The 21,811-nt window shown below is 32.8% G+C and overlaps 1 protein-coding gene across 1 annotated transcript in view; it reads left to right on the forward strand.

Moving 5' to 3' along the window:
- The first annotated feature begins 5,689 nt into the window (after positions 1–5,689).
- LOC129224860 (uncharacterized) overlaps positions 5,690–21,811 on the forward strand; it is a 31,936-nt gene continuing 15,814 nt past the window's right edge. The window contains exons 1-4 of the mRNA XM_054859407.1: positions 5,690–5,704; positions 9,756–11,694; positions 11,863–16,073; positions 20,736–20,933. Of these exons, the coding sequence (XP_054715382.1) occupies positions 5,690–5,704; positions 9,756–11,694; positions 11,863–16,073; positions 20,736–20,933 (6,363 nt within the window). The remainder of the gene's footprint in view (positions 5,705–9,755; positions 11,695–11,862; positions 16,074–20,735; positions 20,934–21,811) is intronic.

Consider the following 21,811-nt stretch of genomic DNA (forward strand, 5'->3'; position numbering starts at 1 on the left):
GTCAAAACACTGGAAACTTTCAGCTTTGCAGGAAGCAAATAAAAAATTGTTCAGGTTGAGTTTTTATAATAATCAATTTAATATAGATCAATATAGATCTTCACACATTACAGTAAAAATACAAAGCTGATGAAATTAAGGTGAATGTTTCCAGCTCGTAAATACCTCGCACAAAGTGTGTTTACTACATAATATTCATTAAGATTCAATCCTTTCGCTTTAAAGCATTGGCTTTGATTCGACGATCAGGACCTTTAGAAATTTGAACATCTTTATTTCTGACATCTTATTTGCTCCTGTCCTCATGCTGTACCCGAAAGCAGAACAACATCCCCTCTTTTTACGAAAATTTTGCGCCTTTGAAATTCATGATTAATTTTAAAAATTCAATCAAATTACAGATACGTAAACAGAGCAATTCGTCGTAAGAAGCAATACAAATAAGACTTCCGCCGGAAGTTTTGAGTGACCCCGTGCAGCCCTGCCACCTAGTGTTCAAAAGAGGAAGCGTGGCTTGGAATTTGGTGAATAGCTTACTGTTCTTATTGCCCCCCTCCCATCTTATTTCGTTCTTATCTTCTCTTTTTAAGTTTTAAAATTGCCACTTCTCTGAAGCCCCCCTCCCCCCCCACACACACACCGAAATCATTATGGAGAGAAGAGCAAGCATCTGAAATTCCGTTTTTGAAGATCTGCAATTTTACCAAAGTGCGAGGGGAAAGCCTCCTAACACCTAAAACCATCGAAAATCGCTTAAAACTGCGTTTTTGGAACTTTAATTTCGAAAAATTACTTTCCCTAATGTTACAAAATATGGTCTTAATAATTGCGTTTTTAAGACTTGAATTTCAGAAATTATTCGAGCAATGGTCCCTGAACCACCTTCCTCCTCCTCTCTTCAGTTTCGGAAATTGGAAAGGTGGGAGGAGTAATTGATTTTGATGTATTAAAAAAAAAAAAAAAACTCGATTAAAGGCAGTCCCTGGGCTCTATCCCTTACCCTAACGTTAATAAATATGGTCTATAATCGCGTTTTTAAGGCAACAACTTTCCTCTGAGACCCCTGCCACCTTTTGCCCCTTTATGCTGATGTTAACATCAGCAAAGAAAGACTAAAATTGCGTTTTTGAAACTTCAGTTTCGAAAATTGGGAAGGTGGAAGGAGTAATTGATTTCGATCTATTTTTTCTTAATCGATTAGAGGCAGTCCCTGAGCTCTATCCCTTATCTTTGGTAAAGTTAGGGATTGAAGAGATTCTGAGGTCACTCCCAAATTTTTTTCAAAATTGAACTCTTTAAATTAGAAATGTAGGCAATCAATGATTTATCAGTAACTCTTAGAGGACCAGCAATTTTCCGAAACTGAAGCTCCAAAAACGTAATTCTTGAAAACTTTCAATGACGTAAGGGAGGGAGGAGTTCTCCCTCGGAAACATTTTGAAATTCAGGCGCTTAAAACGAAATTTATTAGGCCGATCTTGAATGATGTTGGCGAAAAGGAAAGGTAGGGAACCCTCTACCTTGGAAACTTTTACTTACTTTTTTAAACGCGATTTGTAGACGAGCTTTGGTAATATTAACAAGAGGAGTAGTTTGGAGGGTCCCGTATTAAAAAGGGAATGAAGAATAATTACATAGCACAGCATAAAGCCAGGTTAACTCTAACTTAAATCTAACTCTGCGCAAAACAATTCCTCTTCTTAACTAAAATGTATTTAAGAGTTTTCTGAAAAATATATAAAAACTGAAATCTCAATATATTTTCAAGAAATATAATCCAGAAAGGGTTAAAAACAAGTTCATCACGCACACATTAGCACAAAAAAAAAAAAAAAAAAGTCAATTTTTGAGCAATCACATCGTGATTGCGAAAAACATAATTTGAGTTCAAGATGTCAAAATTCAAATAAAGTATTATTGTATATACTTTTTTTTTTTGAGTAATCACATTGCTTATTGTTCTCTTTTGACTGTTTTGAATTGCTATGATTTTATTTTCCTCCCGCAGCACCACCGTCGGCCGGCCCCTTCCCGATGCTGCCCCTCTAGCGAACATCGTCCCCACGTTGCGTCCATATCCTACGTACACCAGCATACATACACTACTACCTACACACACACTTTTGAGCCTGCACACACACTCTCGCGATTGCGAAAAATATAATTTGAATTCCAGATATGTTAAAATTCAAATTAATTTTTGAGCAATTACAAATTGCTTTCATTTGACTGTTGAATATGATGTCTTTTGATTTTACCCCCGCCTTTCTCTGCTGCACCACCGTTCACCAGCCCCTCCCGATGCTACTCCTCTAGCGAGCGAAGTCTAGATATCCTACACACACGCGTACATACATACACACACGCCTACATAAACATACGCACGCCTACACACATGAACGCCTACATACACACACAGGCGTACATACACAGACACACGCACGTACGCCTACCACACACACGAGCACATGTACATACGTATATACATTGCGAGAACCATAATTTGAATTCAAAATGTCAAAAATTCAAATTATTTTTTTTTCTTCTGTCGACTATGTTCAACCTTTTAAAAGTTATCACATCCAGCATACGACTATGTCAAGTGATAAAAGGAAAGATTTCTATATGTTTGGTTTTATTTAGCAAATCAGAAGTTATGATTTTTTAGTAAGCCATCTAACGTCTCGTAAAACAAATGTGATTTGTTGCAATGTAATTTCCGAATAATTCGCAACTCCGATAAACTATAGGGGATGTGAGCTACTCTCTAATGGGGGATGAAAAAACTAAAACAAACGAATGCCGTACGCTTTAGTATCGTGTTTGTGGGAAGTTTCTTTTTCTATTCTTCTGAAATTACTTTACACCACAAACTGTCTGAAGTCTCTAATTTACGTTAAAGAAAACACGTGGAACGGAATGTTTTACCTTTTTCGGCAGTAGTGTTAATTTACGCAAGGTAGCGTTATTCGAGCTCTGGAGTTGCGAACAGAAAAGAAAGCTTCTCACAAAAATGATGAAAAATTACTGTCATTCACTAAGCGTCAAAGCAAGTTATAAGTTAGGGCATTTGTTTGTTTTACCTTTTTCATCCGCCATTAAACAGTGGCCACAGCGCCTCCTTTAGTTTATTGAAGTTGCGAATACTTTTTAATGATACGGTACATTCACTGTAACCTCATTGAAAGAGATAAATAGTCTGCGCATGCGCTGTCAGTGGAGGCATTTGAAAACGAAACTTAAAATGTTGATAACTTGATTACAAAGAGATTTACACAAACAAAGTCACTAAATTCAAAGTTCCTGTGAAATGATTAAGAAGATTTAAACATTAATTGAAGTAATTATTGAAAAAATTATTTTTAGGTAGGTGTTCGATGCAAATTTTCGAAAAAGTGTAGTCACGTGCATAAGTTATCCATATGTATTTATTCTAACACTTGTTTTCATTATGACTGCTGTGGAATTTTTACTTAGAGAAACATTGCTGCACTTATTCAAGTAGCTTGGCAAAGATTTTCATTGGTTTTTTAGTAGTTTTATGAAACTGAGAAAGCGATTATTTTTAGAAGTTTTCCTTTATTTCCTCAAATAGAGATATCAATCCGTATTTTTTTTTTTTTGATAAAGATTCTAGGAGCATTGTAAAATATGAATAACTTTTCTGCTAGCTTTGCATATTTTGTGAATTAACTGATTTCGTCTTAAGCATTTTGTATTTTAGAAAAAAAAAAAAAATCTATTTTTGTATAAATTTTGTAACATTGTTTATCTTTACTTTTTTTTAGAACTCTTCTAGTGTTACTAATTGTGCCTTTGCTTTATACATTTCACTTGTTCAACGGTTTTCTCGAAAAGTCAAGATTGGAATTTAGTGTGAAAAATCAGTGCTCCCAAATTATTTATTTTGCTAATCAATAATTATCAGAAGTATTTGTTAGAATAATATTTTTTTATTGATGGCGTTTGTACCCATAAGTACTGTTCCATATCAAATAATTTAGAAAGTAAAGTGACCCAGTCACCCTGTGTCCCTTTTTTAGCAGGACAATCCCTTTTTATGTCCTACTGCCTGCTGAAATATAATGCCTTTCCTTTTAACTCTCACTTTGCTGTTAACATTCCACCAAACAAGAAGTTAAACCCGATTTTTTTAACAATTTTGCTCTTATTCATTGTCAAAAAACATGACTGAAAAGCAAAGTTGAATGCTTCAAAAAGATATCGAATTTAGCTTTTTATTCTGTTAAATGTATATAACAATAAATAAATAAATAAAATAAAATTGTTGTGCGTTGTAAAATTCTGTAATTAAGGCCATTGAGGTTTTTTCAATTTTTAAGTTCTTTTTTAATATAATTAAATAAAACTCATTTATTATGCTGTTACTTAGAAATTTTAAAACAATAAAGAACCTCGTTTATCTAGATCTCCAGACTATCCGGATGAAACTTGTACCTTAAAAAAAAGTTTATGTTCACATATAGATGTTTTTAAAATATAATAGCAAGAGCCAAACTATTAGTTCTCTGATCATTTTGCTTTTTTTTTTTTTCATTAAATGTACAGCTCCTTCATAGGTTGTATGATACATTTTGGTAATCTAACAAACATTGCTCCAGCTGTGCTTAATGATAAAGCGTTAGATTGATCATGCATTATTCAAGCAGCACATATGTTTAAACAAGAAGACAGTGGAATTATTCTTTGTTAAGAAGTAATGTGAAAAATTGTTTTGATATTTTTTTATGCCTTTCAAACAATTCTATGTAGTTTTGCTACAAAATATGATATTTTGCGAAAATGAGTGACAAGTCTGTTTATTTAAGGATTTGCTACGCTTATTTATTGTCCATACTACCTGGATTTTCGACTGTTTGGATTGCTTTTGGTCCCAGTTACTCTGGATAAAAGAAGTTGTGCTTTGTAATGGTTTTATTAAGTGTTCTAGATTTCTGGATTATACATTCTTATCCCATGCAGTGCTTAAACTTGCTTTTCACAGCTATATTTAAGATGTAAAAAATGTCCATCACGTGATAAAATTGCTTAAGTTTTCTCTCTGTTACCAATTTGTTTTACTTAATATTATTTATTCAATCTATTATGATAGTAAAACCTGTTATTGCCTATATGCATACAGAGCAGTTGCGCCACATGACCGAGTTTTAAGAATGCGGCGCTCAATAACTTGACATAAAACTTCCTCTGTAATCCTGAGGAAATTGTTTATTTTCCCCCTCTGAAAAAAGTTTAAAATTTTTGGTAATTTCCTCTATTCTCTTATCATAGACTGTCATGAGTTTAAATATTTTTGAGTTGTGTGCACAGTTTCTTAGTAAGTTTATCTTTCTAGGGCCCATTGTCAAAGGTATTGACGTGAAACTGAAACTTTTTCTGTGTGATGACACATTGCACCAATCCTATGAAGACAAAAACGGATTGAAATTCCCCCATAAATGATGTATACTGATTTTTAGTTTGAAAAACCTGGCCTGGTCACATCAAATGAAGGTAATCATATTAAAGAGTAGTTATGTAAATTTATTCAACTCTTACTAAGTTATATATAAAGTTTATCCATATATTCAGGTTTATTGAAAAACTGATCCTTACACTATTTTCAAACTAGGTGAATAAACTTTTAACTAATTTTGGCTAACTAAATTATTGTTTACGAGCTTGCTGTATGGTTTCAGGAAAGGTAAATCGTGTGGTACTAATTTATTGCATTTCTATGACACGTTTACCTTGGCTTTAGATAACAAAAAGTGTGTAGATGTTTTTTTTTATATTGATTTTCAAAAAGCTTTTGATAAGGTACTGCATGTTGCTCTTCTCAGCAAACTAGCTGATATAGGAATAGGAGGAAAAACTTTACTTTGGGTTAGGAATTGGCTGACTAGAAAGAAACAAAAAGTAGTTGTGAGGGGAAATTATTCTAAATGTAGTGATGTTTTTAGGGGGTTCCTCAGGGATCTGTTTTAGGGCCAAAGGGCAATTCCATTGTGACGGGTATGACATTCAAATACTATTTTTACTGATTAAACCAATATTTTGAGCACTAAATTAATTAACAAATACTAACGAAGTATTTTAATCATGTTTAACTTATGTATTTGCTTGAATAATTGAGTTGCAACAAAACTGCAGGACTTTTCAGTTCTTTTAAAGAAATTTTTAAAATCTTGTGACGGGTGTGACATTTGCGAGACATGAGTTTTCACCTGCACTCATATTCCTAGAAATTCCTGTGAATATTTTATTGTTTCATGACTATAGCATTTTTTTTCTATTAAAAGACCTTCAAATGAAAAATAATACATGATATTAATGATGAATTTAAATTTTACTACTAAACAGGAATTTTCTTCGTGCTGTGACGGATGATAACAATAGTTAGTACCTGTAATATTTAGGTAATTTGCATAAATTATGATCAGCTCCAATAAAAAATTTCGAGATAAGGAGTTCTTTTTATCTTTCCCATCACACTTTGATTCATGAAAGGTAATACTTTATACAATAATTGTTGTGGCATTAGAAAGCCATAACACTTATTAAAAAGTCAAAATATTAAAAAAAAAAAAATAAAAAATAAAAATAAAGTTTTCATAAGTGCTCAGGTTTTGGACAAAATTTCCAAATACAGTAGATCTTGTTTTATGTGGAGGTTACGTTCCACGGAAATGCCGCATAAATCAAAACCACTTAAATTGAGACCTAATATTCGGGTTAAAATAGGGGTTTGGTTCTCTAGATAACAAAATATTTCATTCTAGTGATGACTAACTGTATAATAAGTTTAATGTGTGCTTATATTGACTTTTATGTACAACATGCATAAAGAAAACCTAAATTAATTTTGTGTCCTGTTTATAAAGAGGAGCTGGCTATGATAGTCTTTTGGCAGTCATTAAGAATTTTTCTCTGTAATTTGCAGAGCATTAACCCATCCATGATCACTTGCATCATTTTCATGATAGAATCTTCCTTCACTAACAAATCAAAAAGATCATCTCTATGGGAATGGCACAAAATTTTCAATGTGAACGTTTTTGGTTATGGGTCACCAACGTTGGTATCCTCGTTGGTTTTGGCCTCCTTTGTCACTGCTAAAAGCTCTTCTTCCAGTGAGTTCTGAACTGTGTGAGTTTAATAACTTTACTTCTGGAAAGAGCTCTGGAACCAATCGCATAAAATGTCTCCAGTGGCCAAAGCTTGATTATTAGCAAGCCAAAATGCAGTTGCAATCTTTAGGAGTTTGGATTTTGAAAGAGGGGAAAATTTTATCTGTTTACATTGCCACATCCGCGTATGACCGAAGCTCATTTGCATAAAATAAAAGTGTCAAATCTTAAACCGCATAAAATAAACCTACGTAAAACGAGAGTCTACTGTATGGAATTATTTTTGTAAACTACAGGAAAGATTTCTGTATTGGAAAGGGTTCAAAGAAGGGTTACTAGACTAGTAAGGGGACTTTCAGATTTAGACTATGATAACAGACTTAATAGGCTTAATATGTATGGTAGGGTGGTTCAAAAATACATGTAAAGAAAAAAAGTTTTTTCTAGATAGCAGGACATCCTTTAATATTTTTAGACTTGTGGCTAGTAATGTACTGGAAGAATTTTAGTTTCCTATTTCAATTGAAAGAGAGTGCTCAACCCCTTCTTTCAAACTTCCTAAGTATGGAGAGGAGGGTTAAAAAATACATTGAACTGAAAAAACAATGCTACATTTTTAATATACATTAATAATATGCATATCCATTCTAATAAAATAATCATTTACAAAAAAAAAAAAAAAACACAGCTGGGGAAATTAAATGTTTCTTAATTTGTCACATTTTCTATGCTATGACTAATGTTAAATAAAGGGGTCATTGAGCACCCTCTTAAAATTTGAGCAAGAAGCTAAAACTTTTACAGCATAATACTATTCTGAAAATTTTCTTTTTTTGAACCACCCTAATGTATAGCCTGGAGCAAAGGAGAGTCGGAGGAGATATAATTCAGTTGTTTAAATTTATCAAAATAATAAATGTTAACGGCTTAAATTTTTGCACGGAAAGCAGGATGAGGGGTCATTGTTTTAAGCTATTCAAATCTCAATTTAACTTGAAAATTAGGAAAAATTACTCTGCTAAAAATGTACTGTTTTGAGTGCAAAGCCAATTTCACTCAAGTATATTAAATGGTTAGAAATCATCTGTCACTTTCTTGAAAAATCAGTTATAAGCAACTTTAACAAAGTTTATCATTTTATTTGTGGAGAGATGAAGTATAATGAGCACCCCAAAAGTTGAAAGCATTTAAACTTTTGTGTGTTATGGTTTAGAAAATATAATAACTCTCCTGCTGATTTTTTTCTATTTTATTTTGCAATGTGTTGGAGTTGATTACAGTTGCAAATTGGTATTTAATACTTGTCTAATTGTATGCCTTTAGTAGTTAATATATTAAAATTTTTGGATGTTCGTACTAAAAATATTGAAAACTACTCCTGCAACTTATACAGGGGAATGCAGACAAAGTGAAATAGTTAGGATTATTTACCTTTTCCAAAATGAACAAATTTGAAATTTGTTTTGAAAATTACAGTTCATAAAAAAGAACAGTGTATTTTATAAAAAGATTTGCTTTTAAACCTTATTTTTTATTTTTGCCAGTAAATTGAAAAATTTCATTCTTTTTTCACAGGGCAAAGTGGAAAATAAAATATTTTCTATTTGATTATTGGAAAAAGTTTTGTTCAAGTAAATGTTTAAATAAATGAAATAATGAATAAATATACAGAAACAATATACAAATAAATTAATAACATATAAGAAAAATTAACTGAGTGAATAATTGAGAAAATAAGTAAATGAATGAATAAATTAATGGATTTTAAACTGAACGAATGTAAATAAATCAATTTACAAATGTATAAGTGATTTAATAAATGTTTGAATAAGTAACAAAATGGATTACCACGAAATTGCGCTACAACCCATTTCAACATATGGAAAATGCTAATGCAAGTTTTTTGTGTTTAACGTCAAGTTTGTTTTGATTTCCTAACTTAATGTTAGGCATTTTTCAAGTTTGAATCACTGATTTTTTTCTTAGATTATTTTCAAAAGTAAAAACTGAAATTTCTTCTTCCAAAATTATATGCTATATTATTTTTCTAAAAATTCTAAAGTTAATAATTTAAACATTTTACCCTCAATTAAAAAATCTACGAGTTATTTTGTACTTTTTTTTTGGGTAAGTGCAAAGATTACCATTCGCATCACCCCCCCCCCCCCACCTGTAGCACCCTTAATGTGGGAAGTTAAAGAGTGATTTGTTTCTACATTTTTTTTTTTGACTGAAAAAAAAATGATTAACATGTAGTACTTTATTCCCTTGTTCTTATGTAGTTGTGTAAAAAGGTTCTATGTACTTGTAAAAACTTTCAAATTGCAAAATATGTTGAAAAAATATTCATTGTTATGTATTTGATATTTTTTAGATATGTCTTCCAACGAAGGAAATAGAAAAAATCCTCAAAAAGGGCCCAAAAAACCCACTAATCCCAAAAAACAAGGAGGGGGTGCTTCTTCTTCTCAAGGGAAAGCTTCTGATGATAAGGAAACCGAAATATTAGTATATTCTGCCAGAAATAATAATTTGCAAACTGGTGCACACAGACAAGAGAAAAGGCAAGGAAAAAAGTATCATGGAAATCAACCTCACTTTAAAAGTAGCCCCTCTATTTTGCAGGTTCCAACAACTGGTTGTCGTTTCGAGCCTGATAGAAAAGCTCAAAATGTTGCTAATAAATCAGCAGGTTCTTCTCAGTTTGCAAAAATGAGTGTGCCACCTTCTGACATTTCACCACATTCCTTTAAACAAGTAGACAAGAATGATAATCGAGTTACCATGAGCCAGAAAAGTAATTCTAATAAAATGCAAAATCATGGACCACCAAAACCACATCAAAGTGCTGTTAATAATGCCAAGTCATCTGTGAATTTTAAAGTTCTGAATAATGTAAATCAGCCAAATTATGTTGGAGCGGGAAAGAATTTTTCTGTTGGTACTAATTGCAAAAGTTTTAATTCTGGACAAAATAGAACATACCACCCAAACTTGTTCAATGATGCCAATATCACAGGGAAAATGAATTCTGTTCCGCATGAAAGTAATTCTTTTAATACCAAAATGAAATATCCTGATCAAATTAACAAGAATGGTACTAGCCTTCTCAATAGTCCAAAACAGTCGCTCCTCAGCACTCCTCAGTATTATAATGCATCTACATCAGTTCCTAATCGCTCACCGCAATCCTTTCCATCTCAGTACTATAATCCATCGAACTCGGTTCCTAATCCTGTTTCAATACGCATGCAGAATGATCTAAATCCATTTTTAACAAAATTTGTGAACAATGTTGCTGTACCTCAAAGTCATGGCCATGAAGTATTTCAACAGCATGAACAACGATGTATGCAGAATATTGATGCTAGCATAAAAAGTCCTGAATCACAAGACCGTAACAAGAAAAAATTCCACCAAAAACATACCAAGCCTAATTATCCATTTACAGGAAAACCTAGGCACAGAACTAGGATGAGAAGAAAGGGGAAAAATTTGGAGCAAAACAAAGAAGCAGAAAATGCGTTACCATTATGGTCGTTTCATCGAGCTCCTCAGGCAACAGTAAAAAGTGTCAAATATGATGATTCAGATGAAGAAACTAACTCAAGCATAGCGGATACAGGCAGTAATCCTTCAGACTCTGAAAGCAGTGAATTGTCAGATTCTGAGCTTAGTGAAATTAGTAGCGAATTTTCTTTAACGTCCATTAAAGCAAAAGAAATGGCTTCCTCAAGTTCTAGCTATCCTATTTTAAAAGCTAGTGAAGGCTTTGTGTCTACATTTTGGGACATTGAAAATTGTCCTTTACCCAGTAAAATATCGGCTGTTGATTTTGTAAAATTCATAAGAAATACGTTTTATGAAGGAAGAACTGAGGTTGATTTTTTTGTGGCTTGTGATGTTTCGTCTGTGAACCAGTCTATTTTGAGAGAATTGGATGAAGCATCCGTTATTGTTGTACACATCAGCTCGACAAGTAAAAATGCTGCTGATAAGAAACTGTTGACATTTCTTCAAAATTTTCAAATCGAACACAGGAATGAAAAGTCAGCTGTTGTTTTAATATCTGGTGATTCTGATTTTGCTTCATTTTTAAATGATATGCGGTACAAGCACCATATTTTTATCAATCTTGTTTGCAAGCGAGATTCCAGACATAGTTTGTTTGAAGCTGCGCACAAAAGTGTTTATTTTGAAGATCTGATTAAGAAATTACCAGAAAGGAAGCAAAATGCTGATGTACAATATACTGTTATTGTTTCAAATCTTCCTACGAACATGAAGTCTAAAAACATTAAAAGTTCCATATTAAATAAAATTGGTAACAAAAATTGTCGAATAAACATGATCGATAAAGTTTCAGCAAGAATAGTTTATCCATCTCGTGCTGCTCGTGACAAATCTTTACCGTTACTTGAAAATTTTTTGATCAAGGACCGCAAAATTGAATTTACTTTGAGTGAAGACATGGATGATAGTTCAGTCTCGTGCAGTAAAAAGAAAGTTCATAAAGCTTCGCAGAATACACCAATGGAAACTTTGCATCACAATGTTCATAAAAGTTCTTTTTCTAATGATCAAAACATTTTTGATAGCATAAAGGAAAAAACTTTGCATCATAGCCCTGAGAAATTTTTTTTCTTCAGTACAAAAGAAAATATTGATAACAATGAAGGAAAAACTTCTGATGCAATGGTTGGAAAACCTATTCCTGACAAAGATACTCGAGATGATAGCAGCTGTGAGGGAAAAGCTGCTTCGGTATTGGTTCATGTCATAGAAAATGCAAATGATGTGAAGTATTGGGAAAAGAATTTTGAAAAAATGTTCGGTATGAATGATTTTCAACTTCAAATATTGGGGGTAAATACGTTGGGTAATATGATGATAAAGTTTAAAAGCCTTAGTAAAGCTCAAAAAGCTCGTAAACTTTTAATGAATGTTGAAAAAGGTAATAAAAATAGCCCTAAATTTTTAAAATTAATCAAACATGATGCTGATCTAACTGGTTCAAATATTGACACTGGAGTTGATGTTTTAGAATTAAATAGGAAAAAAATTGAAGAATGTTTACATTTTATTGTAATGAAAAAAGAAGCTTCTTTAAAGATTCATGAAAAAAATGTTATCAATGTTAAAATGGGAATTTCTGCCCAGATTCTTGGTTCAAAGGAGACTGTTTTGGATAAATTAAATGAACTGAATGAACAGAAGATTACCTTCCTAAATTTCACATCAAATTTGAAAACTAAAGTACAAAATTTAAATCCACTCTCAGAAACTTTTGAAGATTCCAAAAATTTGATTTTGCATGAATATTTACGAGAATGCAACTGCATTTCTGTAGGTTTGCCTATTTATGCTAAGAAAAACCTTATATTGAAAAAAATTAAAAGTAATCAAGTGACAATAATTCGTGCGGAGACCGGTTCTGGGAAGAGTACTCAGCTGTGTCAGTATATTTGGAGAGAATCAAATTTATGTCAGAATGGTCTAATTGTTTGCACTCAGCCCAGGAAAATTGCAGCTGTGTCCCTTGCCAAGTATGTGAGCTCCCAAGTAGGTTGTTCACTTGGGGATGTTGTTGGTTATGAAGTGGGTATGTCTTGCAAAACATCCGCGAACACAGCTATACTGTATACAACAGATTTCTCGATGCTGAAGAGGATTATCAATGAAGGCTTAAAGAATATAGCATGCATTGTTATTGATGAAGCGCATGAAAGGACTGTGTACACTGACCTTTTACTTGGAATGATTAAAAAGCTCCTTCCTTCAAGGCGTGATCTGAAAGTTGTTGTGACATCTGCAACAATTGACATTTCGATTTTCCGTAATTATTTTCAGTTGTCAACTGATGCTGTTCTGGAAGTACCTGGTCAGACATTTCCAATTGAAGACATATGGCTGGAAAATGATGTTCATTTGAGCTGGGACTATTTCAGTAAAACTTTAGATGTTGCTTATGGCATGCTGAGTGAAGATGCTGGGCACATATTAGCATTTTTAACAACTCCGCTTGAAACTGAGAAAGCTGCTGAAGCTTTAAGCAATCGCTTGATAAATGAAGCATGTCACAACAACATCAGGGTTTATTTTTTGCATGGCAAGGTAGATGTACAAGATCAGCAAAAAGTTTTTGAAAATTTGCCTTCTGGAATTAGGAAAGTTGTTTTTGCGACTAATTGTGCTGAGACTTCTGTAACAATTGCAGGTATTAGATATGTTATTGATTGTGGCATGGTAAAAGAAGTGAAATATGACGCAAACAAAAACATGAACGTTATGTCTGTCAATTTCGTGAGTCAGAGCTCTTCCAATCAGCGACGTGGACGAGCAGGTAGGACTCGAGATGGGAAATGTTTTCATTTATACAGTAAAGCTAATTATGACAGAATGGATAAATATTCCATTCCTGAAATCCTGAGTACTAATCTTGGGAATGTTTTGCTGAAAATCATGAAAATGGGAGTTAAAGATCCTCTGCAGTTTGATTTTGTTGAGTCACCTCCCAAAGAATCTTTAAATTCTGCTTTGCAGCAGTTGAAAAATTTAAAAGCCGTTAATAATGATTTATCATTGTCCAAAGTTGGTTTTCAAATGGCTTGCTTACCACTTGAGCCACGCTTAAGTCACCTAATATTAAAGGGAATAGAGATGAATGCCGGATATGAAGCCTTGATATTATCTGCCTTAATTACTGTGTCGAGGAATATATTTTTTCGCAACAATGAAAACAGAAATGAAGCTGATGTAAAGAAGTTAAAGTTTTGTCAGAGTGAAAGCGATTTTATCACATATTTTAATGTCTACAAGGAATGGGTAACAGTGCCAAAAAGTTCTAAGAATAAGTGGTGTGTTCTCAACTGCATTAATGCACGATCCATGAGATCAGCTCATGATTTGATTAGTGAATTAACTCACATTCTTCAGAAGGAACTTGATTTAAAAATGTCTGTGAAGTTCAATGATGAAGTAACACCTGACATGCTGCTTGAATTGATATTCTGCAGTTTTTCTGAAAATCTTTGTGTTTTTTCTGGCCACAACAAATTTGGTTACAAATCACCTAATCTAGCAGGTTCTCTCGTGATTCATCCATCTTCATCTTTATGTACATTTGGAAAGTACAGACCAGATTTTATTATTTATGATAGCATTTTGAAAACTAGCGAAACATTTTTGATAAATATAAGTCCAGTATCTGAATTTCAAATTTTGAAAGCTACTTATGAAGGTAAAATAAATATCTCTTTAGAAATTCTGAATCGTCTGAGGATGAAGAATGAATGTTTTTCTCCTTTGGGTGAAATTATTCTGCTTCGATATTTCATTGGCAAAGGAGGAGAAAAGAAAAAGACCATGGAAAAAAAATTTCAAGAAATAGTTGGTAGCAATCAATTTGCTTTAGATGTAAATGTTGCAAGAGGTGACATTAAATTGTTTACAAATCATGGTTTGAATGAGATGTCCCAGATTGTCATATCTACCATAAATGAAGCTAAACAGAAACTATTGTCCGATGAAAAAGAAGTATTTGTCATAGAAAAGTGTAGCACTGTGTCTGCTGTAATTGGAAGTGGTGCACAAATAAAGGAGGTCATATTTCCTGATGATTTCAGGGAAGTTAAAATTGTTCTAAAAGGTGACATTTCTATTTCAGATGTAATTGGAAAACTGCAATTATGTGGAGATATCATTGATTGTCGAGAATGGAAAAATTATTTCAAGATAACTTTTAGCACAGTATCTGCAGCTAAAAAATCTGTAGTCGTATTTGGTAATGAGCAGTCATTCTCTTTACAAAGCATTGTCAGAAATAATGCTACCTACCATGACAGCAGATATTATAGAATTTTTTTGTCTTTTGTACGTCGTCCTTGTACTGGCTGTGCTTTCTTGACTCTTGATCAAAGTTCATTTTCAAGTCATGTTATGACATTGCTAAGTCTTTCTTATCAACATTTATCCTTCAAAGTTGCAAGAAATACTGGCGATATACGTATCACAGGTTTGGCACCTACCGTTAACAAAGCTGAGTTAGAAAAGTTGCTTGTATCAAAACTACCCTCTGATATAAAAATAGCAAAACTTGTAATCGTACGAGAGAAATCATTTGAAAATACAAAATTAATTGAAGAAAGTATTAAGCAAAAAATAACTGATGCATTTTCAAAATATGTGTGTAAAGACGACTTATCTATTGAATTAAGAAAAGCTTCTTCCAACAGTGTGTTTTGGAATGCTACTGTTAGTTTTAAAAATTCTCATGAAGGTGAATCAGCAGCACGCATTGTTCAAAAAGCTAATTTATTTTGTCAGTTTAACCCCATCATGGAAGCATCTATTTGGTGTAGACGAGAAGTGTTTTCTGTAATAAAAGACGAAATAGATGAAGCCTTAAAATTTTATACAAGCAACTCTGATAGTAGTAAATCATTAGATATTAAAGCTATTCCTAAGTCAAATTCTAATGTGGAAATTCGAATCTCTGCAAATAATATTTCAGATGTTGTAGACGCACAAAAGTGTATTTCAAACTTTGTGCTTGGTGATCAAATAAAATGCCGGGGAAATAGCACTTTGGAAAACCTTTTCACGAAATTTGGTTTAAGTCGATTGAAGAAATTATGTAGTGAAAATTCAAAATGTTTTATTGATTTGAACAGCAGAGAGAAGATAGTAACTTTGTTTGGAAATGTTTCTGCATGTAATAAAGTCATGATGGAGATAAATAACTTTTTAATTCAATTAGAAAGTGAAAATCTGAAAGAAATTAATCTAATGTCTAAAGGTCATGCTGGTATTTTAAGAGAATTATTGAAAACATATGGATTTGATTTAAGAAAGTTAAAAGAACACTGTGATGCTTCGAATATTGAAGTGAACTCACGTAAATATGTGTTGGTAGTCAAAGGCTCACCAGAATCAATTTCAAAGGTAAATATATGCAGATATTTTTCACATCAATTAATGTTTACAAGGGGAACCCAAAAATAACCGGATTTTTGTTCTAAAATATTTATACATTAGTTTATTCACAAAATTTCTTTAGTCTCCTTGTAAGTGTTCACCCTTAGATGCAATACACTTGTTAATTCTTTTTTTCCACTGTTAGAAGCTCCCCTGGAACTCTTTAACGTTGACCATGTCCAGTGCCCGTTGAGAAGCAGTTTTTACAGCCTCTACATGATCAAAATGCTTCACTTTCAGAATTTTTTCATCCTTGGGAACAGGAAAATATCACAGGGGGTTAGGGCTGGCGAATAGGGGGGTCAAGGAACAACTAGCCACCCCTGAGAGGCCAAGTAGCTGCTAATAATGAAGGCTGAGTGTATGGCAGAGATATGGTAAAGGAACCATTCTTCGGATCGCCCGCAAGAGCTTCAACTCACTCTTGTTTCTTCTAAAGGTTCGTCAATCGTAAAAGGACGATTCTTGTTGATTTTTTTGGTGTGTTTTTTCAACGTTTTCATCATTTTGAGGCGTTGAAGGGAGCTCAGAACGATTATGATCTTCAACTCTCATGCTACTTCGTTTAAAACGCCCAACCACTTGAAAACTTGTGTACGGCTCATAGCATCGTTCTTGAAAGCTTGTTGAAGCATTTGGTAAGCTATTCCGTTGTTAACTTTTCAAGCAGGAAGCAAAATTTCAAGCTTACAGTTTGTTCTTTTAAATCTGCCATAAAGAGTTCGATAGCAGGAAACAACAACACCTGAGAAAACCAACACTATGATCAGATGTTATCAACTACACTGACACTACTTGCACAGCTGTTTTGTGAAGGTCTCTACTTGAGCCATCTAGCTGGAGAACACTCTACTACATCTAGGATTGGCATCACACCATTAGTCCGGTTTCTTTTGGGTCCTTCCTCGTATATTGTATAGATTTGTATTTTGATTTCATTAGATTTATTTTCATGTACTGTGTTCCTGTCTAACTGAATGGAAGATTAATGTTATTTATTTTCAATGAGCCAAATTTTGTTGAGTCAAAATATTTTATAAGTTGAATTTTATTTCATGACTGTCGTCAAAATTTACTTGTTAATGTCAAAGTTTCATTGCTAATGTGACTATGTGACTCTGTAAGCCACAGTCATGTTTTTTTTTTGCTTGAATCAAAAAGCGTCTAGACAAAGTGGATCAAATAAATCTCTGAAACCGATTACTTGCACATAATTTTTCAAGTTTTTATTTCTTTTTTTTAAAAATCAGTGTTTAAGTTTTCAGCAATAAGTCCCATAGGTCCAAAATACCTTCCTTTGCCCTAAACAATCCCGTAACTAAGGATGTAATAGTAAAAATTGGAATTTGTGCAAATATTTCTAGGTTTTTTTTTAAAGAGATTGAAATCAATGATATTTTTTAAGCCTATTAACTTAAATCATAATTTAAATTTTCGCAGTTATTATTGTTAGAAAAATAAAATGTACAAGTTGTCCTGATCAAATTTAAGCATTGTTTGCTCTTTGACGGGACAAAGGATTGCTGCCAATGAAAATTTCTAAAAGACCTTTATTCAAAACAAGATTGGTTGTTTCGATATGAAAGTAATGTCCTGTTTTGTTGAGTTTTAGAGAAAGCTAACTAGACTTGGAGAGAGACCATTTGGGTCACCTTTTAACCAAAAAAATTTAAAAAATATGAAGACATGTTTCTCTTTTTTTTTAAATATTGAAAAATTTATTTTTGTACTTTTTTTACATAATTTATTGCATCTGAATATATTATATTTTAACATAATTTTAGTTTTAATGTTTTTATGTTACAACCAAAAATACACTGAATGTATACAAACTTTTAATTATGAATAAAAAATTTTAGCATATTTTAAGTTTATAATGCCCCCAAAGTTTCGATTCAGGAGCCATCATTAGTTACATATGCTTTTGCAGTCCACTTACATAAATCTTGTTGCTCCAAATATGATGTGCGTGGAATAGATGATGCAATTTCAGTTATGCATAGCTACGCTCATTCAAAAAAAAAAAAAAAAAAAGGGGGGGGGGAGAAAAACTCTGTATTCTAAGATACCTACTTCAAAGCCATTCAGTATTTTTCTATTTTTCATAGTTTTCATAGCAGTATTCTGCAAAGCTGCTGGTCTTTCCAAAACTGGCTTTTTTCTTTTGTTGTTAGGCAATGCTAAATGTTTGTGGTGACGTTTCATTTTTTCCTGAACCTTTGGGGAGAAAAGAGGAAAAATTACAATTATTGGAATTAAACAATTATAGTATTAAGTCACAATAAAGAAAAATGAGGAGGACCCTGTCTCTGACGTCACCCTTCACTGCATCATTACAAGTAGGTTAAGAGAATGTTTAAAATTTTAAGCTACCAAGAAAAGGTAAGCTGCTTCGATTGTGGCGGAGCAAAGAAGAAGGACATTGAATTAAAATTTGATGTGCTTCCAAGCTTTCAACAATTTAAAAAAAATAGAAAAAAATGTTTTGATTTGCGGGGCAAAAAAAAAAAAAAATCAAGAAAAGCAACATCGTCTGTTTTTTTAGAATCCTGCTCAAATGTCCCGGACTCCCTCTTTGATGCTTTAAAAGTATCCGAAGACAATTTAATAACAAAATTTCTTTAGGAAACATGCCAACATTGAAAGTGACCGAAACTTGCTTAGTATGTTTAAGATTTCAGTCCTTATGCAGTCTTCAAACTTTCACATTATTTCAATGGTTGGAAGTTATTTTAATTAATTCTGGATTAGAATGACTTTATTTATTTTTGCAAACTTTAACTGTATCGAGTTAATTAGCAATTACATATTTTTTGTAAAAATACTAAATTGTAAAAAAAAATGAGCATTAAATTTTTTAGTTCTTCATTTGCTTTTAAAGCTGAGAATTTGTAATAAATCTTTAGAGTAGTGTAATAATTTTCTATGTTCTTATGTTTTAAGAATATAAATTTCAAATTGGATCATCATTGCAGAGAATATTAAGCATACATTTTTATTTTTGAAACAGAATGAACTATGATTTTTATGAAGCTTTGCTTGCCAAAGAAAGATGTTACGATTTTATCCCTTTATCACAATGCTAATATTTTTTCACATGTTTATGCTACAGTTGAGAATAGTGGTGATGTCGATGTTTTGGAAACATCCATTATGGATTTTGTTAAAACATTGGTGTTTTAATTTTTAACATCTTTTTTTTAAACATCAATGTTTTTTAAAAAGATGTCACACCACTTGTTGAGAGTGTAGTATCAACAAGAGCATGTTGGTCAAAAATTTGAAAGAATAGTCTTGTAGCATTATGGACTGACGGAATGCTGTTATTCTTGCTGCAAGGAGGAAGGGTGACTTAAATCAAATGATGTTTCTTACATTATGCTCACTTATGCTGGAATGGTCCCTAGCACATATCATCTTGTAATAGGAAAAAGTTGTAAAGTAAGAAAAAAGTGTTAAATAAAAGTGCTAACAAAAAGTTTTCAGCAAAATAAAATGTAATCATTGAAAGGGAAACAAACATTTGCACAACGCAATTGCAGAGAGTCAAAAATAAAAGTATTAGTTGGAAGTATTTGGTCTTTTAAAGCATTTGTAATGAAATTTTGAGTTTGTCTTATCCTTACCCAAATTTTGATAACAATTATTGATAATGTTTTAAAGCATTTTATGGTTAACAAAGTAGGTTTATTTACAGTCAAAATTATATTGTATCGATATTAAATTATAATGTAAGTTGACGTTTATTATTCTGGAATTTTTTTAAAAATCAACTGGAAAACCTGGAGATGTCAGGAAATTTTATTCTTGAACATTTGTGGCAACCCTGATCCTACCTAAAATTATTAGTTTGTGTTCCAACTTGTACAAACTCTTGAATTTATAGAATCATATACACATAAGTGACACATTATGTCAAGTATATATCATCACCTCAGAGCAACAGTGTGGCATGTAGTCTCAGAAATAACAGCAAGATACTGTCTGACCACGGATTGTATGGAAAGACAAACATCCGTTTTACAGCTGGAAATGGACGAATCTATTACTTTTTAGCGATACCAGCTTTTGCAGAAGCAGTCTCTCATTCAAATGAGCGGAATACGCGCATCAAATTTTTACTTTTCCCCTTCATTCAGATAGATTCATCTTATCTGGACGTTTGAAAATTCCATACAATCTGTGGTTGGAAAGTAACCTACTGTTGCTTTCAGGCGACAATATTATCTTGAGTCAATGGTGGTATTTTATTTTATTCTATAGTTTTGTTTTTGTTTTTAATAAGCCAAATTTTCGAAAACTCAAATTTTTTTCTTATTTCCCGCGATTTGGACTCATTAAAGCTTGGTTGTATTTCAATTCAATTTTCATAACTATACGGTTTTAATATTATTACCTAATATAGCTTTAGTTTTCCCATTTATGTTCTAGCATAAAATTAAATATTTTTACTGGCTGAAAAAATCTTATCTATTCCCTGAAAAGGAAATTTTTCGTTACATATGCTGGGCTTGTAGATTTTGTTTCGAAATGTAATGCAAATTTTTGTGATTTTAATGTTTTTTAATTGTCTCTTAATTTTTAAGCTGATTTTTTTATTTTTTTTCATTTATTTATTTTTTTTTACAGTGTGAAAAAATTGTGCAAGATATTAAGAAACACCTGCCAGAAACTTCAGTCCTTGAAAATTCTAGCGAAGTCTGTGGCATTTGTCAAATGGAAGTAGCAGAACAAAGACATCGTTTAGAATATTGTGGGCATGCCTATTGTAAAGAGTGCTTATTGCATTTGTTTCAAAATTCAGATTCATTTCCTTTAAGGTGTCTGGTAAGAATGATTGCATATTTCTTCTTGTAGTGTTTAGATTTTCTTGTCTTAATATATAAAAATCTGTTTGAACATTTCTCACCATAAGGCTTTTAAACGGCCTGACAGATTTTGATCAATTTTTTTGTGTGTAATTAAGTTGTGGCAAGCATGATTTAGAAGCGCAATGGAACAAATCGAAAACGTTTTTGTTAATTAATTTAAACATTGAATGGTTATACAGGGTCCATTATGAAAGTAATGAGCATAATGTTATTGTGACGCGACGATAGATGGCAGCGGTAAAACCGGCTGGGAAATGTGGTGCGGGATATGCCCTTTCAATGCATCCAGTCGTCAGTTGCTCTCGAGCAGTGTGAGCGGAGATAAGTGCCTCCGCTTGAAGTATGTTTTCAACTTTTGTAACATAACGCAATGGAGCATTCGCTTGAACAATGATGCGCCATAAAGTTTTGCGTGAGGTTTGGAAAAAATGCAACCGAAACATTCCAGATGCTGCAAGAAGCCTTCAAGGACAATTGCATTTCAAGATCACAGTCTGGGAAGTGGCATAAGGCATTCAAAGAGAGCCAGGAGGAGGTCACCGACGAACCCTGTTATGGATGTCCCCCCCCCCCAGTGATCCCTCACCACCTTACAGTCCCTACTTAGCTTCATGTGACTTCTTTTTGTTTCCGCGACTCGAGAGAGAGAGAGAAGAAAGGAAAACATTGGGGAACCTTGGGAAACATCCAACACCATGTTACAACATTCCTGAGAGGCATTCCCTTGGAAGAGTTTCAGGGTGCCTTTCAGGCGTAGCAAACACGTCTCTGCAAGTGTATTGATGCAGGAGGAATGTATTTTGAAGAATATTGAACATTTGTACAAATTATGAT

This window comes from Uloborus diversus, chromosome 6, assembly GCF_026930045.1.
Source record: "Uloborus diversus isolate 005 chromosome 6, Udiv.v.3.1, whole genome shotgun sequence".
NCBI lineage: Eukaryota > Metazoa > Arthropoda > Arachnida > Araneae > Uloboridae > Uloborus > Uloborus diversus.